Source organism: Colias philodice, chromosome 1, assembly GCF_061535455.1.
Source record: "Colias philodice isolate Cphi_HAF_F1 chromosome 1, ilColPhil1 Martin Lab GWU primary, whole genome shotgun sequence".
Classification (NCBI taxonomy): domain Eukaryota; kingdom Metazoa; phylum Arthropoda; class Insecta; order Lepidoptera; family Pieridae; genus Colias; species Colias philodice.
Genome location: NC_143086.1, coordinates 7,375,896 through 7,403,275, shown reverse-complemented (window position 1 = coordinate 7,403,275; position 27,380 = coordinate 7,375,896). Strand labels below are relative to the sequence as shown.

The following is a 27,380-nucleotide window of genomic DNA, read 5'->3' as shown; positions in this document are numbered from 1 at the left end:
CAAACTTAAAACCACATGTGAGTGCAATACCGATGACGTGCGTTGTTTCATTACTAGTATAATAATAATAGTTTAAAAAAACTAAAAAACACGCTTTTTATAGAAAACCGAACTAAAAAATAGAAAATTTTATCAAATTAGTGTATTGTCATCGGTCCTCAATAAATCTACAAAGTTTGAACGAAATCTGGCCGTTTAAAGTGGGTCAAAATCGCGCCCAAAGAAGTCGGTTACAAACAAACATACAGGTGAAGCTAATATAAAGCGTGTAAAAATCTTTGAAATGGTGTTCTAAATGTTCATCATAATTTTGTTATTAGTTATTACAATATTTTCTCTTCACTATCCGTAAAAACTCGTCATCATGATTACCTTACTTGTTAAATTTATTTATTGAAAAACTAGGTTTCCGCCCGCGGCTTTGTTAAAACCTAGTAAATTATATACTAAAACCTTCCTCTTGAATCTCTATCTATTAAAGAAAACCGTATCATAATCCTTTGAGTAGTTTTAAAGATTTAAGCATACAAAGGGACATAGGGACAGAGAGAGCGACTTTGTTTTATACTATACTAGAGGTCCGCCCCGGCTTCGCCCGTGGTACATATTTCGCAATAAAAGGTAACCTATGTCCTTTTTCGGGTATCAAAATATTATCTCCATACCAAATTTCATGCAAATTGATTCAGTAGTTTAGGCGTGATTGAGTAACAGACAGACAGACAGAGTTACTTTCGCATTTATAATATTATAGTATGGATATAGTATGGATGTAGTGATGATGAAATTATTAGGAAAAGAAGATAGATAGAAGATATTTAACATGATTGCTTACTAAAATGATTATAAAAATGATGATTTTTGCCATGAAAATGATTCTAAACAGTAGGTACAACCGTACAATACATCCATACTATCCATACTAATATTATAAATGCGAAAGTAACTCTGTCTGTCTGTCTGTTACTCAATCACGCCTGAACTACTGAACCAATTTGCATGAAATTTGGTATAGATATATTTTGATACCCGAGAAAGGACATAGGATAGGTTTTATCCCGGAAATCCTACGGGAACGGGTTTTTCTCTGAAAACGCGGGCGAAGCCGCGGGCGGAAAGCTAGTTCTTTATATTCGGAAAATATTTATTAAATAGTTATACATCCAAAACCCGCTGAATCCATATTTTTGCAACAATGTATCCACTTTGTTGCAATAGTTATGATTTGTAAGGAAGTGATTACGGAGAATCGCCCACTCAACATCGCGACAACATCCCTAATCATTTCTAAGAAGACGCGATCTCCAAATCGTGGTACTGAAACAGTGCATATAATAAATCAGTTACGAACTAACCACCTAATTGAAGGTATGTACAGACCTCAATTAAATTCATTTAAATTAAAATATATTTTTTTAAAAGACATCCCGCGGTCGCTGGAACTTGACTGGCGCAGCCGGTAGGATTTTCGCGTGGAAATCCTGATATTCAGTAATTCTTATATTACCTACTGTTTTCGCGCAAAAACTCCAAACTTAGTTTTACGCGAATATCTAAGTAAAAGGGCTGTCTAGTGTCTATACGTAGATGCGAAAATTCCGAACCAAATAAATTCGTTAAGTGCGATCGTGTGAAAGTGTCGTGCAGTGTGTGTAACTCAGGAAGAATTCAGACGAGCAGCTTGTGAGTAAACCTTTTCACTTCCCTGTTTTGTCTCATTTTCCACAATTTCCAATCAGCATCATTGGACCATATGTTAATCTGATTTTGTTAGCACAAAAATAGGCTTGCATAATAATAATTAGTTTACATATTATAGCTAGGTACATCGTACAGTATAGTTACTAGGTTAAGAAAAATAAATTGTTTTTGATATTATAAAATATAAATTATAAAATGAATTGATTCCGCAGGAAATATTAAGTATCATACCAAAATATGACGGTAGCGAAAGCTTACTGAATTTATTTATAGCAAAAAGCGAATATGTATCTAAGTAATATAAGAAATTTTAAAGTCGAAGGAAATAGGAATCAAAACCTATTTTACGCAATTACAAGTAGGCTAGTGCCTAGTTGGTAAAGCAGCTAACTTATTAAGCGAACATCAAGATATTGTGTCTTGAGAAGAGTTAAAAAATATACTTTCCCAACATTTCGGTGATACTACAAAATCCGAAGAGTGCATAGCGCTAGAGCTAGAGTCTTTATAAATTAAACATGGTAAATCATACTACCAGTTTTGTCGCATAAGAATTGTTTAACATCTTAAGTTAATAGGCTAACTGACACAGTTATAAAATCCGCAAAAACTATAATATAATATGATAACGCAGCGCGAAATGTGTTTTTATATAACTTACCGGAAGATTTGATAAGAATTGTCCGCTTAAAAGGAATTACAAATTTAGAAGATGCTATAAGCACAGTTACAGAGGAAGTAAATTTCCTTAGTCAATATAATGCAAAAAAATAAAATAATAAAAAGCAACGCGCACAATCAAATGCGTCTAATGCAAACTTTTGTACCTAATTTTAAATTTAATCAACCAGTAGGTAATAATTTTAAATTCGGTATTCCTAACCAACCACAGGGATACAAACCCAATTCAAATCAAAATAAAGGATAATAAAGGATAATAAATAAAGAATAAACCTTCTATTTTAAATCAACAACCACCGAACCGAAGTTTTGGTAATGAAAATGAATATTAAGGTGCGTATAAATTAAGCGCGGCAGCCGCGCGAGCCAATGTTCGACCAGAGTTGACGTTCATTTGCTGCGCGAGCCAATATGTAGATATATTTTAAGTTGAACGTAGTTGCCGCGCGCGGCAGGCGATCCATCACGAACATATCTTCTGTAGGTCGCCAAAAGTGTAGTCATTTTCTTTTTCAAGTCAGGAATAGGTATATCCATTTTCTTACTGATTTCTACCCACGCATCATACCTCAGCGATTTATTGTGGCATTGGGAGGATTTGCTGTTCCACAAAAATTCATTAGCGCCATACAATTGTATTAGTAAACGGCACTTTTCGTTGTCCATTTTTACATATACGCCGCGCGAGCCAAATCACCAAAACTACAAACAGTCCACACGGCGCGCGAGCGAACGACTGAAGCTCCTTTGATGCGGTCTCAAAAACCGACAGCGAGCGGATCGCCCCGCGGCACGTTCGAGCGCGGCAATGTTCGCGTCGCCGCGCGCGGCGATCCCGTCTACATAGTGCGCGGCCGCAACGCGCGCCAATGTTCGATGGTTTGCCGCGCTTAATTTATACGCGGCTTTATAAAGTCGAACAATTGAATTCTAGTGAGGAGGATTTTCGGGAAAATGCCTCAAACCCGAGGTGATAAATTTAAACAATTGCAATAGCATCCTCTTGTTTCCTCTTGTTCACATAAATTTTACATAAGTTAAGTTAAGTAACTTGAACAAAAAAACTAGAAATTTCTAGTTTTTTATTCAAGTTACTTAACTTGAAAAAATTATTATAAACAAAGTATTAAAAATTTTTAAACTTTTATGGCGCGATCTTGTTAAATATAATAATTATTTTAACACTTTTTTTAATGTGCATTAAGGACGGAAGTTCGAAAAAATTTCGTTAGTTAACATTTGTCTTATTTGTTGAAAAATTAACTTTAAGTAAAATTTCCAACGGGAGCAAATTCTTTGAAGTGTTCGGAATACACCATAATTTTTTTATTTTTTTTTTTTATTTTTAAATTAATATTTAATACCTTAAAAAAATAATTAGTGTGACGTGCTCGGTTTTGAAGCCGCGCGCGCTACCTAAAAATATCGCGTGGAGGCCTATTTTCAGCGTTAAATTAAAATTATAAATAATGGAGATAGAATTCCGGGAGTCGGGAGATTTACGTTGGAAATTTCCTCCTCTTTAAGAATCTTTTTTCAGAATTTCTGAAATGTTAATATTTTCGGAGTTATTAACAATAAACGAAATACCTTTTTTTGCAACTTAATTTGTTTATAACTTTTGCAATTTTTTGTGTGCTAATACACATTTCCGATACATTTTTCTAGACGTCATTCCGAATCAAACGAGCTATCGCACGTATTTTTAATTAGTCCATTGAAAAGTTACATTTGGGGTTGCGTTTTTTAGAGGACGCAATTTTATTTTTTTGATGTGTAGGGGGGGTCAGTGTGAAGCTATCAAAGTTTGTGGGGTCGCCACCCTTGTCCCACGGCCGCCACCTTGAAAATAGCGGTTGAAATGGTTTTTACGATATATCTCTTAAACTATGTTAACATTATTTGCTGCAAATTAAATTCTCTACAACTTAGGTTCAGTAACTTTTTGTCGTAGAACTATAAACAAAAAGTTATAAGCGAAAATGTTCAGAAATTAGAGATGTTTATATTTTTCAATAAAACTTTTTTTTATAAGTTTACGAAGAAATTATATCAAACCATTTTTGTAGATTGTTTTTCGAAGAACAACTTTTATTTACAACATTTTTTCATTATAGTCCGGGATACATCGCCCATTTTTGCAAGTGATTACTATCAAGCTAATTTTTCGTGAGTAGCTTTATTTTGATGAGATGCCCAATAATTTCATGTACAAAACTCTCGATTGTGGTAGCTACCAGAGGAAACAAGGATAAAATATTTTGATTTGATGGTTCTCAAATATTAATTACTAACTGAATGTTTTTTTTGTTCAATCTCAAGATAATTATCTAAATTATTCGAAAAAATATTTGTCCTACAAAATCTATGGTTTGATCAAAGAGTCCCCCTTTCCAATGTGTATCGATAACGAAGTCATCATAAATGATTACTAACCAGCTGATTTTTTTATTTTCACTTATTTAATACTTATATAATTCAACAGACATATTGTCCTACAAATTGCGTAATAAATATTTGAGAACCATCAAATCGAAATATTTTATCCTTGTTACCTCTGTTAGCTACCACACTCGAGAGATTCGTACATGAAATTATTGGGCGTCTCATCAAAATAAAGCTACTCACGGAAAATTAGCTTGATAGTAATCACTTGCAAAAATGGGCGAAGGATCCTGGACTATAATACTATTTCTTAGTTTAATATCCAACCCATTCAATATATTATCCGGTAGCAAGTACGCGGTACGACGTTGACCATACATGTTTTTTGAGAATGGTTTAGTTAATTTCTTAAGTGTTGTGTTACGTGTGTGGTAGCAGTTAGAGTTTATTGTTTGATTGTTTGTTTTGAAAAAGTTTTCCTTGAGCAACTGAAGTTCAAATTTAAAATTAATTGGCAGGACATTACAGTGTTTAAAGAGTTTTGATGTACCTAACTATCATACCTATCATTTTTAAATTTAATTTTTATTTGTGGTGACACTATCTATTATTTTAAGAATTCGAACTTGTAAATTCAGAATTCTTTTTAAATATGTTTTGTGAGTCCTACCATAGCTAGATAGGCCGTATGATATTATGGAGTCAGCAAAAGCATTGTACAATTACTACAGTCTAGTTTCATATGGTAATCTGTTTTTAATTATATACCTACAAGTTTGCCAGAAAAGATCGCAATTTATTGCACACTTTTTCGATATGCATCCTCCATTTGAATCTGTTATCAATAGTTAAACCCACAGGTTAAACCTATAGGTAAGTGTAGGCCTCGACAGCCTCTACAGTTTCACATTGACATTTGACATGCTGTCGCCAGTCGCGCGTGGTTTACAATGCATATGTCGTAGCCATATCGTAGATTTTCTCATTTCATGAAATGGCCAACATAGTTTGATCAGATCGTTAAATTAAAAAACGTTGACGGTTTCACGATTTGGTCATCGACATTTGGCCAAACTAAATTCCATTTCATGAAATGAGCAAATCTACGATATGGCCACGACATATATACTTTGTAACGCGGATGCTTGCTTCTTTGTATACACGATCAGACGCAAAATATACCTACTACACCACTTACGCTGGAGCGAAATAATAAATATTTTATAGGTAATCAAAGACTTGTACAGCTATATCTATCTACTTTTATTCTTCTTGATTATTATTGATTCAGTAAAATATGGAATAAATATATACCTATTATTAGGCATTGCTTAGGAAAATAAATTGTACCTATATGGGTTAGGTTAGGTTCGTGTTTTTTTTAACTATACAAAAATAGGAGCCCCGTGAAGCAGGGCTCCGTCGCCTCGCAAGTCGCAACCGTCTTTTACTGGACTTGTTAGATTCTTAAATTTTAGCACTATTGTGAATCGTGCAGTATAGTCGGGAACAAAGACACAAGCATCCTCGATACAAAAAAATTACGATCAGTACGCAACATTACATACACATATATACATTTTAATAATAGATTTAATAATTAATAATACAATAATATAAATGCGAGCAATGGAAAGACGGCGCGCTTACTCCGAAACATACACGATTAGTCCGCATGCGTATTGGCGCTGTATATTTTGGAGCGGTATTTTTACTTACTTCACTACAAAGTATACGCGAGTATTTGGGTACTACTGTTGTATAGATTGGAAGAACTTTGTAAAAAAGTTATTTCCAAACTATACGTATTAGTTTCACACCGTTGCGTGCTGGCCTTGTATAGTTTGGAAAGACGCAGAGGCGTTCGCTGCGCGTCGGCCAGTTTATAAATAAATACAATAGTAACTATTTGGTATAGGTTAGGTTCTTCATTTTCTTTGATATGTAGGTACGTAATACTTTTAATTATTGTTCATGGTAGTAGTTACGTGTTTACTCAATACTTGTATGTCAAGTATGTAGTAGTTCTATACTATGCAGTCACTATTCCACGCGGACGAAGTCACGGGCACAGCTATATAGTTACGAATAAGTTAGTACCTAACTATATCCTGTAAACTTAGAAAATATTGTTAAATAAAATAGAGCAAAGTATTGAGCTTAAAGCATATGTACAAAACAGAATCAGATTAAATTAATATCATGCATAATGCATATACCATTAATTAATAACGAAATGTTCAATTATTAAAAAAATTAATACAGTTATCTACCTGTCCAAAGTGATGTTGATAATCTTACTTCCATTATCCTTCCTAAATATCTTTATATCCTAGTGAAAGGGTTGAAAGTAAGTATGCTCACGCAATCCTGTTTAGAACTTGACGAAGCACGTTTCTTATGTCCTGAAATGGAAACCACATCCTTGCTGCAGGACGAATGTATTACAGAACTTATCAATTTTTCATCAAACATAAAATCCGTTGCGTAGTTTTAAAGATTTAAGCATACAAAGGGACATAGGATTAGGGACAGAGAAAGCGACTTTGTTTTATATACATATGTAGTGATTATTTGTCTTGTATTCATAAGTTATAAGGAATCGGGTAAATCTTTATCTTAATATATATAAATCTCGTGTCACAATGTTTGTCCTCAATGGACTCCTAAACCACTTAACCGATTATAATAAAATTCGCACACCATGTGCAGTTCAATCCAACTTGAGAGATAGGATAGTTTAAACATGTAGGTACCACGGGCGAAGCCGGGGCGGACCGCTAGTATAATATATAAATCTCGTGTCACAATGTTTGTCCTCAATGGACTCCTAAACCACTTAACCGATTATAATAAAATTCGCACACCATGTGCAGTTCGATCCAACTTGAGAGATAGGATAGTTTAAACATGTAGGTACCACGGGCGAAGCCGGGGCGGACCGCTAGTTACATTATAGGGCGTGGAGGTGAGAGTCGTATCTTTTTTTTTGGTTAGAATATAATGTATGGAACATAAATCTAAAATTTCACTCTGAGGAAACTTTTAGTTTTTGAGCATTGAGATACTTTTACTACGTATGGAGACGACACCGCCTACATCACTTATGTTCCGCTCAACATACCTAGGTCAAATGGCTTATCTGCACTCAGTCGTTTGCTCGCTCATTGGCGCGAATTTCACGCTCATTTTTTGTTTGTTTTAAAGTGAAACTCATCAAATATGCCTTCGTGTGTGTTACGATATTGCACAAATAATACGGAAAAGTGCAAAGGAATAACTTTTCATCGGTAAGTATGTAACTACATGATAATTATTAATTTTTAAAACTTGGTTCGAGCAAAATTTTTGGCGGGCGCCATTTTGCGTCATTTTTCATAGACTAAAAATTTAAGAATGGCATTTGGTATGAAAGATGTTTAGATAGTACTTAATATTTTGGTAATATGTAACATACATGACGTAAATTTCAATAGTGGAAAATAATAATTTTACATATTGAGAATTAATAAATATGCGTAACAAAAACAAGATGGACTAACTTTCTATAGTAATTTTACGATTTTCAAAAATTCGTAACTCAAAAACTAAAAGTTTCCTCAGAGTGAAATTTCAGATTTAGGTTCCATAGGACAATATTATTATAGCTAACCACAAAAAAATTTACAACTCTCAACTCCACGCCCTAATGTACAGTTTAGCCAGAAATCGTATAAAAATGTAATTCGATGTTCGAAATCATCCCCAACCCCATGGATAATCTCGAACTTACAGAGGGAGGAGTTATACATCCAAAACCCGCTGAATCCATATTTTAGTAGTTTACCTATTATATTAATACTTACTTGCAACAATGTATCCACTTTGTTGCAATAGTTATGTTAATAACTGGAACTAAGGAAGTGATTACGGAGAATCGCTCACTCAACCGTCGCGACGACATCCCTAATCATTTTCTAAGAAGACGCGATCTCCAGATCGTGGTACTGTTTAAACCTGTGGTTTAAACATAGAATAAATCAGTAATACACTAACCATCTTATTGTAGGTAATTACAGACCTCAATTAAATTCATTTCAATTATAATATTTTTTTTTGAAAGACATCCCGTGGTCGCTGGAACTTGACTAAATACGCAACATTAGTTTAAATATTCTTTCTTTTTTGTTTAAGTTTAAATATTCTAAGCGACGGTTTCTCTGTCTACGGAAGCGACGCAATTTTTTTTGACACTTTTATCACTTTTATGCCATACTAGCTTTCCGCCCGCGGCTTTGCCCGCGTTTTCAAAGAAAAACCCGTTCCCGTAGGATTTCCGGGATAAAACCTATCCTATGTCCTTTCTCACGCAAATTGCGTACCAATACCAAATTTCATGCAAATTGGTTCAGTAGTTAAGGCGTGATTGAGTAACAGACAGACAGACAGAGTTACTTTCGCATTTATAATATTAAGTATGGATTGACAAACTGAGAGTAGCCATAATAAGGGAGTGTGAGTGTGACTTTTTAATGGTTGGCTTAGATACTTGAATAATTCAGCATAAATAATAATTGTCTTATCCAATAATGCTTCAAATGATGTTGTTGGCAAGTGAAAGGGATAAAAAACATAAGTAAGGTTCAATGAACTTGTCCCCAGGGCTCAGTCGACATTCCTAGACGCTATATTTTCCAGTGTTACATATTATAAGCTTCTTGACATATTATGCATTATGCGTACCTAAATAAAAATTTATTATAATTTTTAGGGTCCCACAGGTCCCACACTTGCACCACAATATGGCCAACAAAAAATATAGTGTCGAAAAATAATATAATTGATAATTATTTATCTGTCATCGCCCAAGTCTACACAGATCTATTTTCGTTTGAGTCTATTATTGTCTACGGATTTTATTCTGGTTTTGACCGAGGGTTTTGACATTTGGCAGTTGGCTTTGCAATTTTTATTTGCTCTATGGTTTGATTAGTTTGTGTTATTACTGTGTTCTTCGATCTTCGTTTTTTTTAGTTTTTTTTTAGTTTCCCTATGATTTTCTTTTGTTTATTTATTTAATAATTGATTATGATTACTTACCACTATCATATTTTAATGTTAGATTAAGTAGAACAAATAATAATTGTAAATGTATGGTGTGACTCACGTATATACTGCCCTGTTGGTAGTGTTTTGTTTATTTTTATTTTGTGTTTGGGCAATAACAATGTGTTGGTTTCATGTAAAATAATACAATTATTTCGTCTAGGAGTTATGGATTCGCCACCAGTCCCAAAACCACGTTCTACAGCATATCCCCAAACTGACCCATTGAAGCGACCGATACCGTTGCCGCGAACAAAGGTGCAAAATAATGAAAGAGTTACAGCTTCTGAACTATTCAAATCTATTGGTTCCGTTTCAAAACAGATTACCGAAGACGTTGCACATAAAGTCACCAGTTCTGCTAAAACAGCGAATGAAAAGATCGAAAAATCTATAATGGATGGATCGAAGTTTGCCAAGGATACTTTAGAGAAAACGATAAATACATCGAAAGCTGTTAGAGCATCAGTTACCAAATCAGTTATTGAAGGCACAAAGACAGCTGGGTTAAAAATTAGACGTTCGAAAAAATTTGACAATGCTCAAGACGAAGATCCACAAAGATGTGTCTCTATGCCGGCGGTTGACGTAAGTTTGTTTGATAATATTCAATTTCATTCTCCCCTTTTGGAACAGAAGAGACTACAAGCTGATGAAGGGCCATCTACAAAGGACAATCCAACATCCCATCATAATCCTTTAGATAACCAATCATTACTCTCAAACAATTCAGATTCTATAGATGATAGTGTAAGTAACATCTCTCAGGATGGTACAGAGTTTGATCAAAATGATTCAATTTCCAACTTTGATTCGGAAACATATGATACACCAAAACCATCACGAGCAAACAGTTTTATAAGTGTACGGTCAGCTCCAGAAGTACCAGGTAGAAGAAAAAAACGTGCTAGTCAGGCTGAATTTATGAGACAAAACTCACTTTATGAAAACTGGACTCTGCCTCATCCACCCACTAGACCTCCACCTCCAAGTCCAGAAACAATTGAACGACCCAGCAAAAGTACAATATATGAATTTGATCCCTTAAATTTTTCTACAACTCCAACCACAAAGAAGTATGACGGAGTTAGTAATGAGTTGTTATTGCTTGAATCGTTTCTTATAGGAGATACTTATGGAACAATTGTATCTAATGATATTGCCAACGATGAAACATTTGATTTTGTGGAAAGTGATTATTTTAACCCACCAACACCCCCTGAACGTTTTGATAGCCTGGTTACTGGTGAAACTTCAGTTAAGCAACCTGCCCCAAAAAATGACAAAGATAATAATTCAAATTGGTATGTTGGAGTTGACAGCACTTCTGTTGTTGAAACTGTAGATGAAGTCAAAACAAACAATTCTGTTATGCAACGGTTTTCACATATGTTGAAACTGGACAATGTTCTTAATAAATCATCGAAACAAACTGTTACAAAGGTTGAAACAGTAGAGAGACCCCCAATCAATAAATTACCAGTGTCTTATTTCAGTGGAATATTAAATAAAGAAGTGTTAGGAGGGGTTGAGGATTTCTTTAAAAATTCACAGTCACGATACTGTGTTTTGTCCGATCAGAAACTAATGTGCTACACGGACACAACCAACTCTATTGTAAAGGAATTATATACTTTGGATAGTATTAACTCTGTACAAATAGCTTTACCTCTCTCATCTAGGTTAGTATGATTTATATTTTATTTTCATTTTATTTATTTAGCATTGCATACATGATTACATAAATGAGTTTATAATAAAATAATCTTTTTCAGTTCTACAAATAATAATTACTGTTTTGAACTATCAATATCAATGGGAATAAAAAGTACTCCAAGAAAGGTATTATTTGGTTGCGGTAGTGCTTCAGAAAGGAGAAACTGGGGACAAAAGATTGTTGAACATTTGACAAATGGATTCCCAACCAAATACATGTCTGAGTTTACTAGATGTGGCTGGTGTTACATGAAGGTAATTATTATTTTACTGTTATTTAATACATTTAATTAGATTTGCTCTAATTACACAGTGAAATATCTTATATGCAGTTATAATGCTATATTTATCATTTATTTGTATAAGGTCTTATCTTGTATCTGATATTATGGTATTGATTTTACTTTACCCACAACTGTTTCACTTATCTCATCATTTATTTTTATTGTAATAAAATTATGTGCTTTATCATTTACTGGTAATTAGTTTTAACTTTACAGTTATTCAATTCATATGTAATTAGAAAGGAAGGAAAGGGCCAATATAAATGTCAAAAATGTTGTTCTTATATCATTTTACAATATAGAGATTTATTACAATCAGTCATTGAATTTGAATACATACATAACATTGAATTTTTGAAAATGAAACCATAAATGCTGCCCTTAATATTTATGGCTAATCTTATAATCTATGTATTGCCATGCAACTGTTTTCTTTTATTATCTAAAATGCGAATTAAAATCTGTGTCAGTAACTGTAAATTCTTCTCAATTAGCACAGCATTCTAACACAATAATACTTCACTGACTATACAAGATCTAAAGTTGAACTTGCTGACAAGCTAGTCTTTGTAAAATATGTACATATTTTATTCATACTTATCATATTATTTGCTGATGCGAATGAATGAAATATTTGTTATTATGTTCCTATTTATATGTTTCCTATATATACAGAAATGATGATTCATTGTCTGTTTGATCTACAGCTGATTGAGTGATGATAGAAATTTAAATTTGATATTTTATTCAGGAAGGAAGGAATCAAGAAGAAATAATTTACCTAAACAATTTAAAGATTTTGTTTTAATTTATTGGGAGAAATATTGCTTTGGCTTATAAAATATTTGTCAGTGCTATAAACACTTTGCGTTTGCGAATATATAATAAAGAAATGCGAACGAAATATAATCTAAATATTTTTATTTCCGAAAAATGTTTTTTAATAAAAATACGAGTTTATTAACTTTATATAAAAATTAATGATTTGAAAATCAGTTTATATTGACTTCTTGATAATGATGCAAACTGTCATGCATCACCTGACATTATATCACTAAACTAGCGCAATTACTCTTTCCGGCGTTTGAATACCTACATAATAATATGTTGTGCTACCTGTACCTCTTATATGCTAAAAGTTGTTCGTATTTTTCTATTTTAAAGTACATTAGTTGACATATATTTTCTTGAAAATACTGCAAATTATATAGCTTTGTTCTGTATACTTTTCGACCAAGTTTCGACCTATGTAACATTATCTTTCTATATTACCTTTGTAAAACAACCCGACAATTTTGGAATTAGTTACAAATATATCCGAATTTTTGGATTATCTAGTTACAAACAATGTAATTGTAAATCATTGGCCAATAGGAAGGTGTGACAGGCGAGTGGCGCGGCGCTTGGTTGATGTTGGTGAGACGAGTGCTCGTGTATTGCACGGGGCCTGACACCTTGTGTATCGTAGACCTGAGGAAAACTAGATGTGTTGGTATGTATTGTACAATTTAAAGCCAATTTTATAGTGTGGTGTTTATTTTAGTATATAACAATAGGTATCGCAATTTGCATGTTTACCACTGTATTATAGTGTATAGAAAATCCCTAAATCCCTATTAGGATAAGAATATAATAAGGAAATGTGTATTATGTATTCATTATGATTCCTTTTTTTCCTCTTGTTGGTTGATATCATTCATAAAGTACATATCCTCAGCTAAATTCTTTCGCGTATGATCCTTGAATGGCCCATCATGAAACCAGCGTACATGATGTGCTTAATAAATAGTCCCATCTATAATTATTATCAGGCTAAATAGTTACATATTTCGTTTACTATAAAGTATATTTTATTAGCGACCAAAATTCCTTTATTACATGTTAAATACGATCACGGTAAATATTTTTCCATGCGTGACCTTGCATTGAAATGATAATTTTATCACACGGAAACGCATAATATCGTGGGTGGCATGCTAATTTTGGTAAATTGGAGAATTTTTCTCGAATTTACTTTTATATTGATGCTTTAAGGGCTTCTTTTACAATATCAGATATAATCTAGAATCTAGATAATAATAATTCTTCTATCTTCTGATTTCAACGATAAGAGATTTTAATAAATCATTAAAAAATCTCGGATAATTTTTAATTTAAAATGATAATTTTAAAAACGTTGAGATGAAATAACGAGTTAAGTGTTGTTTATAAGCAAATTGAAGTAATGAGCATAATTCTAATTTTAAAGAACAAAGAATCGATTTACATCATTGTCGACTACGGAAAATGCGATACGCCTTTACATAACTAGCGACTTAATAGGAAACAAACATAGGAAGCTGTGTCACGCAGGATTTCTCAGAAAATGTCGGTACTCCGTTGATTCATCCTGCGTATCGTATTCGCCTGTCAGCATTTTATTTATTTAGACCAGCTCTTGTCCAACAATGACGCATTGTTATCAAGAATGGGTCTAGTGTTTACTGAAACCATAACGGACAACGGTATAGATGAATAGCAATGCTAAATACACATACACAGAATGAGTACAGTTACGATTATAATGCAACGTTGTTAACGATGCAATTGCAAATGTAATCAAATGATAAGAAATGTTATAACAAAATGATAATGGTGGCGGTGGACACTAAATATCACCTTTCATATTGTTTATTCAATTTGTAAATATTGTAATATTGAATCTCAAATATTTTATATTATAATTTTAATGACGCATCGTATGTAATGTACAAAAAATGTTGAAGTCGTAGTAACAATGCTACTAATATAATCCAAAATATATATAAACTAGGTTTCCGCCCGCGGCCCGCGCCCGTGCAGTCATAGAAAAACCCGCATAGTTCCCGTGGGATTTCCGGGATTGCGTCATTTTCCCGGGATAAAAAGTAGCCTATGTCCTTTTTTCGGGTATCAAAATATCTCCATACCAAATTTCATGAAAATTGGTTCAGTAGTTTAGGCGTGATTCAGTAACAAACAGACAGACAGAGTTACTTTCGTATTTATAATATTAGTATGGATATCTATACTAATATTATAAAGAGGAAAGGTTTGTATGTATGGTTTTCACGCATAAACTACTGGACCGATTTTGATGAAATTTGGCACAGACAATCTTTAGACCCTGAGAAAGAACATAGGCTACCTTTTATTGCGAAATATGTACCACGGGCGAAGCCGGGGCGGACCGCTGCGCTAATTTATTATAAAGAGGAGTTAATGAAGACTACATTTTCAAGTAAGGTTAAAAAAACTTAAAACCTTAGGTGTTCTTTAGGTTAGGTTCAAAGTTTGTATGAAGATTTGATAGATTCAGCCAGTGCACTTTGGTGATAAAAAATCTATTTTTCAGTCACTCAAGATGCGGATGAAGAGACGAAACAGAAATGTCCTTCTGACGGCAGCCCGAACTTGCTACTAGACTGTCCACACGCCACTCTATATTTACACTTTCACCATGAAAAGGAACTCAAGGTAATAAAAAATGTTTTTTTGTTTGTCAAATATGACTAACATCAAAAGGTGTTCTTGATTTTTTGTGTTGTTTTCTATTCAATTGTTTTAATATATTTAAATTAATTTAAATTTGTTATTTTTTTTTTGAATTTGCAAAGTAACTTTCTGCTTCTGTTTTAGGGTTGGAAGTATATGCTAAAATTAGCAGCACATAACAATGGGGCATATTTGCACCACCAGCAGCTTACTAAAGACGATGTGCCCGCCATCGTCGACAAATGTATTAGTTTTATTTATGCGCATGGTATGTATTGAGTTTTAAATATACATTAATTCAAGTATTGTATCGAGTTCTACTTTACTCGATGAAATTCTGGACAAAGCTATGTAGATTTGTATATATCAGTAATTTTTTAAATTTTTGCGAGAATATATCACGACAATTTTAAATTTATCTTTTAAAATTCCTTTAGCGTTAGAAATAAGGGAAAATAAAAATGAAAGTAACATTGTATCCTCACTAAAATTTATTTTTTAAAATATAAGTATCAAAGAAGATTTATTGTTGTATTGTTAGATATTTTTTTTACCATTGACTGCATTCAATTGTAAAATAGATAGGAAAACCTTGGAGAAAATGTAAACTCATTTATCTCTAACAATACTATTGACAACGGACCAGTGGGCGGGGCTTAAAAAACATGGCTACGTATTGTGTGCAACAAAAGAATTAACCATAAGTTTACATTGAATTAGTGTCATCAATTTTAATTATTTATGTTTTCTATAAATGTTTTTTTTCAATTTGTTGGATCATGAATGGATTAATGAATCCTCATTAATATCATTATGTTTTTTCGCAGTATCCTTCTTTAAACTCCGATTTACTAGACGCTGATGTCGTGCCTCTATATTTTTTTTAGCTTTATTTGATTCTCTAGCAGAGCTTGGTAGATTACACGATGGAACACATGTTTTTTTTAAAGTCATCTTTTTAGTAATAACACCTGAAAAACAAATTTTTCAATTAGTTTTAGATTTATATTTACATTTATATTTGAGGTTAAACATTGTCAACTTACTTGGTACAATAAAATCATTCCTTTGAAAATGTAATGAACACACTCTCATATGCGGATTTATATTTTTCAATTTTAAAGCACGCTGCCAGGCTTTACATCGATCTACTTTTTCTTTTTTCCGAAATAATTTTCAACATAAACAAAACTGCTACCAGGTTTAGGTATAGCATGAAAACTAACTTCTAAATTCGTATGAGATTTACTACCACAACCGTTCACCGCACAATAAACTCTACTTTTATTTTTAGTACGAAATTTTAAAGAATTTTTATTAATTTAAAAAAAATTTTCTTTTTAATAGATTCGGTAATATACTTGTGTACTTAAGTGCACACTAAAACTAGTTCTTTTTTTGAACACCAGGTGTCGTGACCAAAGTGGTCCGTTGTCAATAGACAAGAAATATTTTGTTTTTTGCAAATTTGCTTGTCATTTCAAAATTACTTCACCACTTTAGCTCACACCTACACTACTTTATTTTTGAATGGCATATGGCTTTCTTTGTCTACTCGGGCGGCGAGAAGAGATGAGTCAATCAAAAATCGTAAAATTATACTTTCTGGTTGTACTTCTATACTACAGAAATCTAGAACAGAATAGAAAGACATTTATTCCCATAAAATGGTAAAATACTTATAATGATATTTCAGGCAGCCTCTCCGAGGGTATATACCGTAGAGCGGGCAGTAGTCTAGTACTGTCTGAACTACTGGGCCGGTTCAGACGAGATGCGTGGTCAGTAGTGCTCAGTCCCGCGGAGCACTCGGAGCACGATGTGGCTGGAGTGCTGAAGAGATTCTTCCGCGACCTTCCTGAGGCCCTGGTACCGCAGGACAAACATCAGGCGCTGACTGCCGCTTTGGGTATGTAAAATGGAGACATTTATATGGATAAATTAAGTAAAATGAAGTAAAATCAATCAAACACCTGAAAAAAATCAATAATATTTAACAAAAAATTAAAAAAAATTGTCCTTTGAAGTACACGAATTACTGAAAATAATGACGTCACAGGTGTCAAACGTTTCTTTATGCTGGTATTATATAAAAGTGTAAATGTCGTTGAATCATGAGACAAATTTTGGGACGAGTACATAATATAAAGTATTTTTATTTATTTATTTATAACACTTTACTATGCTAGTTATACAAATTACTTAAAACTAAAACTTATAGCTAAACTAGCACAGAGGGCGGCCTTATCACTAAAGAGTGATCTCTTCAAAGTATTAATCATATACATAAAATCCATTCATCACCTAATCTCGTGTCGGAAGCCAAGACTCGGTTTGTATAGCAGAGTTAATTAACAAAGAAGGCAACTGCTTCAAAGTATTAAAATTACTTTTAATTGCCGTTTTTTTGTTATATAACAGGCAATTAAAAACGAATTGAAATATGTACTTCGATAGAGTATATGTAAATAATACCTAATCTGGGGGATATCTTGAAGAAACAATTTACGAAATAGATGAGCTCATGTAATAATTTTAGTTCTACTTAGCGGCTTATTATTGAATACATGTAAGTACATATATGTATAATAGAGTGGTACAATATCGCATTGTAAAGTATTCAACGATTGCAATTTATTTTCTCGTTATTTAAGAATGGTTTCTCTTAATTCGAAAATAGACATCGCCCTCTGATCTCCAGTGTCAATTTTATTATCTGAGACGCATTGCTCTTGAATCTTCCTATCAATTGATTATACATTTCCTGTCTAATATAATGACATATATGTATTTATTATTTCAATATTTTCGTCATATATGTTTCGCCGTGTTTTTTTATAACGTTAAAAACGTATGTTAAAAAAAAACGACATCATATTATCAAAATATATAGTCAAATAGGATGAGTAGTTTCAAAGATAGTTGGGATGTATTTCCGTTCCGTTTCTTTGCGTATGGGAGGTACTTTACTTTAATGAAGTAATTTATTAGGGACCTATAATGTCTTCAACTATTAAAACAAAAAAATATATAATTACTTATTATATTTACATCAGACATAAAAGACGACCAGCAACGCAACGCAGCGTACAAGGAGGTGATGCTGTCGCTGCCGCTGGTCGCACGCAACACGGCGCGCAAGCTGTTCGCGCACCTGCACTTTTTGCACACGATGGCGCATGTGAACAAGATGAACGCGGAGAACTTGGCCTCCGTGTGGGCGCCCACTGTCATGCCCACGGCTTTGGTGAGGATTTTTTGTCAAAAATTGTGTTGGCTTTGAAAATTTTATGGCCATAGCCATAGTTAAGCAGTTCTTCACTCTTTTAAAAATACAGATATGTGTGAGCTGTTCCCTACTGTATAACTCAGATCTTCTCGGTTCTACGCTCATACATCATCAGTATTACAAATTATCGAAATATAACCCGTACTCGGCTAGCGTGGTGTAAAATGGTTTGAACTATGGGAACTCAGCTCCCTATGAGAGAATGGGAACAAAATATATGGGGCGATGATGAATTAGTTTTTAAATTACAATATAGATTCTGTCCTCACCGTGGGTTAACTAAAGTCGATGCATTTTCAACAGACTAGCCACACGCTGCAAACCGCGTGGTCGGCGAAGGAGCAGCAAGTGGTGCGCGACCTGATAGCGCGGTACGCGGCGGTGTGGCAGCCGACGGAGGAGGAGGTGCGGCGCGAGGCGGCCGTGCGGCGCGTGCTGGCGGCCGTGCTGGGCCGCGCCGCGCCGCCCGCGCCGCGCGCCGCCGGCGACCTGCGCGCCTGGCTCTACGTGCGCGACCGCTCCGACTGCCACCACGTCGCGGTAGGCTTTAGTATATAGACTATTATATAGATTATTATAGTCCCCTACGTGGCATGCACGCACGCATGCACGCACGCATGCACGCATAAGCGCCGGCCCTAACGCCGGTTGCAGAGCTTGACCGACCATCAGTGCGTACGTCAGTCGCGCTTGTCATATGTATGGAAATTCATAAAACCGTTCATAGCTAGACCGACCATACGCACGCGTATTTCCATTCCATTCATTCATCCATTCCATTTCCACTGATGGTCAGTGAAGCTCTGCAACCGGTCTAAGGAGCGTTTTAGAGTAATGCAGACCGCTCCGTACGGACGATTGTCCACTCTCCTCCACGTGACGTGATGCTGCCTTGTAAGCGAGCGGAGCGCACCTTTAATCATAGCAAGTTGTGTAAACGCACCGGTCAGGACAATACCCTCTTTTTACGCCTTAATGCTATGCGGCCAGTGTCCTTTTTATTTTAAAGCAATGAAAACCTTGCAGTATTTGCTTTTTATTTATTGTCTTATCTCTTTATTTATTTATATCTCCTTACAGTTGACACCAAGCAAAACGAGCGCCGATATTTGCATAGAGCTCGCTGAAAAAGCCAAAATGGAGTCGCATTTGATGATGATAGAAGAAGTAATTTGCAACGAGTCTTTGCGTCGAATTGTTCACAAGGACGAAATATTGCTAGACGTTGTATTACGCTGGGGATACTGGGACGAAGAGGACAGAAAAGATAATTATCTAATAATCAAAGATAATAAAACTCTCTACGATATAGATAATCTGAAAAATTCTTCGGCGTCGGTGTGCGGCGAACTGCGAATCGCTAACGAAACGACTAAAACCTTCAAGACGCACATGTTCGAGTGCGGTAAATCTAAGTTATGCTATTTTAAGGATAAACAAGTGAGTAATTTGTGATTTTTATGAATAATTATATAGGTACACGAAGCATATTAGTTAAAAAAATTGATAAAATTTGATTTCATTTTTTGGTCTTTTTAAATAATAATAATAAATGTCATTGTGTATTCTATTTCGTTTCTTATTTCTGATTACTTAATCATGATGCAGCTATGTTATATTATAGGCGCTTTACCTAACTAAAATCATTGACAATAATATTAATCTTTTTTTATTATTTCTCTTTGAAAATAGATTTGAAAAGTCTTTATTTATCTTTGAAAATATATTTGAAAATAGCAAAGTACTAATTTTACCCATAATACAGGGATCACACAAGCTAGAAGAATGGAATATAAAGGACATTCTGTGGTACAACGGGCACGAGCCGAAACGGAACCCGCAGTCGCGATGGGCGATCACATTCATACCAAAGAACAACAAACAAAAGAGGTAGGATTACCAATAAACTTATATAAAGACAGAAATATATAAATACTAGCTTTCCGCCCGCGGCTTCGCCCGCGTTTTCAAAGAAAAACCCGTTCCCGTGGGATTTCCGGGATAAAACCTATCCTATGTGTTAATCCAAGTTACCGTCTAAATGTGTGCTTAATTTCATTGTAATTGGTTCAGTAGTATTTGCGTGAAAGAGTAACAAACATCCATACATACAAACTTTCGCCTTTATTAGGATTAGGATTAGGATGTATCTATTATAACATGTTTAATGATAGACTATGCTAAAAGCCAAAAAAATAATATAATAATTATAACGACGCCAAATTTGTAGTAAAGTGTGTTCTCATGCACCTACACACATGATATTTGAATCAGGTTGTCTATAAAATATATTTCAAAAAGTATTCTATGAGTTCAAAAAACAGTACTTATCAATTTTGTCATTGAAAATTTGTTTACCGACTTTAAAAAGGAGTAGATCAATTTGTCTGTTTCTTTGGGTTTTATTAATGCAGAACTTTTGACTGAGTGATCGTATTTAGATAATCCTTTTTTTAATTAAACAGGCTTCCTGATCCCATTATAATTTGGACAAATTTTAAGGTTTTTTTGAACTGAAAACTTCTTTAGCGGCGTTGAGCACTTTTTCTGTAATGGGTATAAAATCTTAAACTCGCGTCACACCCCGGACACTCCATACAAAATGATCGTTTTGACAGTCACACTGTAGAGACTGCAAATGTGTGTGTTAACGCTTTATGGTTGGCACATTTGTGACTAGCGTAAAAAAAAATTCGCGTTTTTCTGATGAAAAACATCCGTAAACAGCACAATATCTAACCATTTTCTACGAAAAACGATAATCACAAATCCAAAATAATAAAATTACTTTAAGTCAATTTGATTAATGTTGTCAATCTTCGTTGCGTATCGTCCTTGCAGAAAAATATGGCCCATTTTATGTCTGATCGCGCGGGGGTGAGGTAAGTTTAATTTTGGCGGGAGGCGGAGAGTGTCCGTTCTGTAGCGTTTAGCTACTATTATGTATTCTGTGCTCGCGTCAGGACACGTGACGATCGAAAAAGCGTAAGACGGATACCATTCCAAAATATCACACATGCTCAACGTTAATAATCAAGTTTTCACTTCTGTCGGCACTTCCGGAGTGCAACCCGTCTTTTTTTTTCAATAATTATTTATTTACAGAGGTAAAGATCGTCCATGGTTTGGATGCACTATCGCAGGGGCGGTCACTGAAGATCAACTGAAATGGATGGCCGCCCTAATGTTCGGGGAACATTCTAACATTCTGCCCACACCTAGGCTTGTTATCCCATAACTTTAAAAGGTACTACAATATGAATTATTCAAAAATATCGAATTTGTTCTCTAATACTTGTAGAAAATTGCAGTTGAAATATTATGTACTTGTAGAAAAAATGTAGTTGAGAAAATTGAAATTCTTTGTGCTTATTACATATTAAGTGACATCAAAATTAGTCTTGTAGCATTCTGTGTTGAAAGATAATCCTACTCTCTAAAAACTTGCGCTAAAAACTTGCCATTTTATTTGTGTAGTCTCGAAATTATTTTTGTTAGTTTATAATAAAAGTGATTGTTGTGGGTGATACTTAAGGAGCGAAATGCACTCTGTTTCGACTCCATGTGATGTGGCTTGTATGACACTTGTTTAGATTATATAGTAATTAACAATTAAGTACGTATTACCACTATAAAACGTGTATCTATAAAGTATAAGTCATTGTGCTAGACTTTTCCTGTATGTTCTTTTGCGTATCGGAACCATCATACTCTTTTTTTACAATCGAAAAAGAATTCCTATTTTCTCTTTGTATTAAGGTTCAAATTAAAAGTTTTTACGGTTCTACTATATCTATCGTAATACGGTAAAATCTGGAGGAATCGGTTAAAAATAATTGCAGGCAATTTATCATAAAATACTATTCTTAACTGAGGTAAGACTACTAATAACAATATTATTATAGATATATTATTTAGAAATATAAGTAAGTAGTTATTTAGAAATATACATAAGTGTAGAATATAAATGTAGTACGTAATATTTTCATGATTTCCTAATCAGTTTAAGTATTTTTAGTATTTCCTTTACACCTTCATAAATGATTTGAAAGATCATTTCATATCACAAATATTGTGTTAGGTACTTATTTGTAAAATATGAAATGGAATAATCTTGCTTTGTAATTTACTTATAGCAAGATTTAACAGCTGAATTTATGAATGAAATATTGTTTTACCGAGAGTAATATTTGTTTTTCATATAAATATTAAAAATAAAAACCAAATCTGTGATGGTTTTCAATCCACGTAGCACAAATCTAACATTCCTGTGATCGTACCTCCAAATAAATATTAATTCTCTTTGAAGCCAAGCACAATTTTTTTATTTTTGTTGCATACATGAAATATATATAATATTTTATATGATTTGTTACTTTTGAAAAGTTTATATGTGAGAAGTTTATTACCATAGTTAAACAGTAGGTTTAGTATGTATTATTCTGTAGATTTGTATATTCTATATATTGAATAGTTATTTTTATTAATTTGCTGTGTAATTATTATACGTGTATAACGTAATAATATATTATTATCATTTAATTAAGAGTTATAATCGTAAGCAAGGTTATATAATATATATGTATTATTTTATCTTTTTCAATTATATCAGTACTATAAACTAAATATCCACAGAGAAAGTTTACATTTGTTTAATTTGTTCCCTATTGTTTTTCATATTATTAACTCAGGTCCCGGTATCACAGACACAATAGAAAATCTATTGTGTCGTGGACCGATCGGGCCGTTCGGGGCTCAATGGGTTATATAATGTTTATGACTTTTTTACATTTTAGGTGCACAATTTTATTTAATTACATTAAATTAGATTGTAGTATACTAAGAGTACATGATAGTTACTTATCTAAGGGTCACTCACAAGCGTGCCTTTTAAATAAGACAACAATTTATAGACAGCCATGACTGCAAAAACCCTGTTTCTTTCCAACATTAACATTTTTGTTGTTGTTTTTAATTCAATAAAAATTTATCTTCAAAATATTGAATAATTTGAATTTTATCTCACTACGGCGGAATTTACTGACGGTTGAGGTTATTATTTTTCACTATCTTGACGAATATTCATTTCTAAACGAAGTCTGTATATGATTATATGAATTTTTGCGTTTCAGTTGTAATAAGTCCTATTTTTTTAATTCTATAAAAAAACATTTGATGGTACACATACTAAAAATCGAGTCAGTACACATGTTATTAAAATTTCATTAAGTTTAAATTATACGTGGTTTCTTTTTATTGTCTGTGTTTTCATTAAATAAAAACAGTATAATAACCAGTCATGCGCTGTCTTCTACTCCCAGAACATTATGTCAATTTAATGTACGTTAGATAATAAAATACCTTTAAAATATGTAGTAGAATTAACTATAATTATGATACGTATAGATTACCAACAGAAAATAATATTAACTGTTCTGATCACAAATGGACGTTAAAGTTTAATATTTTATATATCTTTTTTTTATATACATGCACAGATAAATTTTTTATTAACGAATATTTTATTTTCAAAATGCAGATCACAATTATCAAAACATTTTTCTTTCCCAAATCAAAATCAATCCACTGTTTATTTTAATGACAAAAATTCGTAATAATAATTATTCGTATAATGTAAGGTGTATGGTAGGCTCGATAAGATATAAATTTATAAAAATTGAGATAGATGAAGTAATATGTAATCATGGATTCTAATAAGTTAAAGGCTAGTCACCTTCGCAATTCGCAAATACAATAAATATACTTGGTTACTGCGAACATAACATTGAAATTTTAGTGAAATAACTAATACCACTCAAACCGCTAAAATCTCTCCAATTTATCTCTATAGTCATTATTAAGAAAGAGATAACGGAGCAATATAAACGCATATTCATTTTTATTAAAAAAATAACTAAATAGTTTAAAATTGTTTAACTTAAATATATATGAACCAAAGAAAAATTAACACAACCACCAAAATTATTATCATTGTGTTCTTAATTAACCTATAGGTAATTAAGGTCAAGAAACCATGATTATATTTACTTCACAATACTCAAAATAAAAAGATAAACAAGAAAAATAAAACAATACGTAGTCTAGGTTCAGTAAAAAGAAGTTTTTTTTAATAAAATTTTACTAATTATTATACAATATACATACATAATTTGAACACTATTGCAGGTAAAATGTTGATTTAAAGATTATTTTTCTGCTATTCTAATGAATTTGAAATTTATGTATTAATTGTATTAATTTATATGTATTAATTTATGTATTATTATATTTCTGAATTTAGATATTTTCAATTCCCTTTTGTGAAACCAGGAAGTAGTTAGAAAATTTGAGCACGTGATAAGTTAAAAATAAAAACTTGCAGGAATTAAATAATGTCAATTTATGTATGAAACATAAAAAATATCGTATGAATAAAAAATATAGAAATAGGTATTGTAATGATAACTAACTGTCCTTTAGGGAAGTTAATTATAATATTAAAAATACATATTCGCAGGTATTAGTGAACTATTAGGTAATAAGTATAAAGGAAACTTTCCGAATAATAAGTCATTATCATGTATAAAGTACCTATACAAGATAATGACTTTAAAAGATTTAACTATCCGGTCAATTTAAAAAAAGACTTCGTACAATTTCTAGAGTCAATTCATATTATTATTACGATTAATGTAAATATATAATATATAAATTTTATGAAAAAAAAATGTATGTAAGTATGTATACTCACCAATATTATTATTTTTGATTGTCAATATATTGTGTAGTATTATTTTGTCAAAAGATTCGAATGTGATGTATTTTAAGCCGATTTTCGTTCTGGGTTCCCATATATTTAGTGTAGTATTTTTTTTTATATCCGCAAATGAAGTATTTCTGATCCTTTTTACTTTTTATTTTATAAAATATTTAAATAGTTATCTTATGTACCAATTTATGTTTTTCATATTTTATCATTCCGTTGAATTTAATATACATAAGATAGTATTATATCTCAGCAAATATTATGTGCATCTAATAGCATAAATGTAAGTATGAAATATTATACTCATGTGTTTTTGTCTATAGTCAATAAAATATAATTGAAATGAATGTGTTTTATTTAAAGTATACTCCCCTTTCGTAATAAAAACGAATGAATCTGTGTTTACTTGACTACTAAAATCGTTGTTAGGTAAAACTCAAGTTCACAAGCACAATTTGCTGTAAAATAGGGCAGTAAACATGGGGACAGGGTGGTATTTAAAATAAGTTTGCATAATATCTCGGGGACTGTACCGGGTCGTGCCAGGCCGCGAGCGTGCCCGCACGCCAGGAGACGGAGCATCCTAACAAAATTACTTTTAACATTAATAAACCATATTACTCTAATTTGCCTTTACTTTCTTTTTAATAAACCTTTGAAAAGTTCACGTAATGTGTACCAGTTGTTTTTTACCACCGCATAACATCGGCTGACTTATTTTTCGCTTTCGTTCGATCACTTAATATAATTGGTTTTGTGAACAATCTTGTCATGTACCTTAATTAAGGCACATTAAGTTTTCGTGACGGTGGGTACTGAAAATTAGCGATGGATAATAGAGACGCTCATAGCTCCAATATGATTTCTGAGGAAGAAATTAATAGGGTACGTAGCTATGAAATAATTGTATTCATTACCATTTTAAACGCTTTTAGTTTCTTCAAAACTTCGAGTAGGTACTCATTATACTGAAATGTTATGTTGATTTTAGTATTTTAGCGTAGATTTATATTTAATAGTTTGTGTCGTTAATTAACAAAAATAAAAGCTTGTAAAAAAATGTTATTACGATTTCTAGAGGTATATAGAATTTCCTCCGTCGTTTTGAAGATCAGAAGTGGTGGGTTTGATCTTTGAATGTAAGGTACCTAATTTAACTTTGAAATTCTTGGAACTCAACAACCGTACTAAATCCTGATACTTAATTTAGATCTTAGATTTTATTCTTGTGCCGAGACTGAAATCTCGATTGCTCCGTTAATTATTTATTAATTTAACTGTACTGTTTGTTCCCCTGGCATTAGCTTTTACCAGATTTTGCCATGATAAAGTCGTTTCGCCAATTCATTTGTTTAAAATTTTCGTTACTTCAAAAATAATTATTTTATGATAAGATTCAATGAATTGTTGTTTATAGTCTCTTCATAAAAAATAAACCTGTCTTCTGTCTGTCCCTAATTGACGCAAAAAGATGTACAATTTAACCGAAAGAAAAGAAAGTATTCGGTGTGTTATAACATGCTTTGGCCTGTCGCTTAGAAGTCCTTTTTGGTATGGTTTGTCGTTTTATTTAATATATGTATATTGGTTTTGTCTGTCTTGGTTTCGCGTATCATTTGAGAAGGCAAGGGAATATCAGATAAGAGGTAGGTATCTGATATTCCCTGGAATACTACTGAATCGAATATTTTCTGTAATAGGAATCTGTTGGCGAAATATTATTCTCCGACTAATTCGTTAGTAGGTATACAGTTGTTATTTAAAAAAACAGATAAACGGATGTAATGTCCAAAATTGGCATGGACATTAGAAATGCATACCTACCTCTAATGCATGCATTATGTAAGGGAACAACTATTAAAAAAATCATTATTATTTATTCCAATGGTGACTACTGAGTACTGACTATCAAATCCAAGGTACTAATTTAGCACTGCACAAATCAAATTAGTTTGGAATA

At 32.8% G+C, this 27,380-nt stretch overlaps 1 protein-coding gene across 2 annotated transcripts; it reads left to right on the top strand.

Annotated features, from left to right (window-relative positions):
• The first annotated feature begins 9,724 nt into the window (after nt 1-9,724).
• Nucleotides 9,725-25,763, top strand: RhoGAP15B (RhoGAP_ARAP and RA_ARAPs domain-containing protein RhoGAP15B). Of its 2 annotated transcripts, XM_089712225.1 has the most exons (12): nt 9,725-9,927; nt 10,016-11,534; nt 11,628-11,823; nt 13,227-13,344; nt 15,226-15,347; nt 15,510-15,633; nt 17,062-17,274; nt 18,422-18,612; nt 18,958-19,194; nt 19,735-20,094; nt 20,420-20,544; nt 21,760-25,763. In XM_089712225.1, exons 2-12 carry the CDS (start codon nt 10,021-10,023, stop codon nt 21,890-21,892), a joined length of 3,333 nt encoding a protein of 1,110 aa, XP_089568351.1. In that variant the 5' UTR covers nt 9,725-9,927; nt 10,016-10,020; the 3' UTR covers nt 21,893-25,763. The 2 variants fall into 2 exon arrangements, with proteins under 2 accessions (XP_089568351.1, XP_089568264.1); XM_089712138.1 differs by having other exon boundaries at nt 9,725-11,534.
• The last annotated feature ends 1,617 nt before the right edge of the window (nt 25,764-27,380 follow it).

What these genes read in the sequence shown, in the direction of transcription:
- RhoGAP15B (XM_089712225.1), top strand. Translation starts at nt 10,021, where the DNA reads ATGGATTCGCCACCAGTCCCAAAACCACGTTCTACAGCATATCCCCAA. An exon ending in TAGTTTTATTTATGCGCATG is followed by an intron (nt 15,634 to 17,061) that starts GTATGTATTGAG and finishes ATGATATTTCAG; the next exon opens with GCAGCCTCTCCGAGGGTATA. An exon ending in CCGACTGCCACCACGTCGCG is followed by an intron (nt 19,195 to 19,734) that starts GTAGGCTTTAGT and finishes ATCTCCTTACAG; the next exon opens with TTGACACCAAGCAAAACGAG.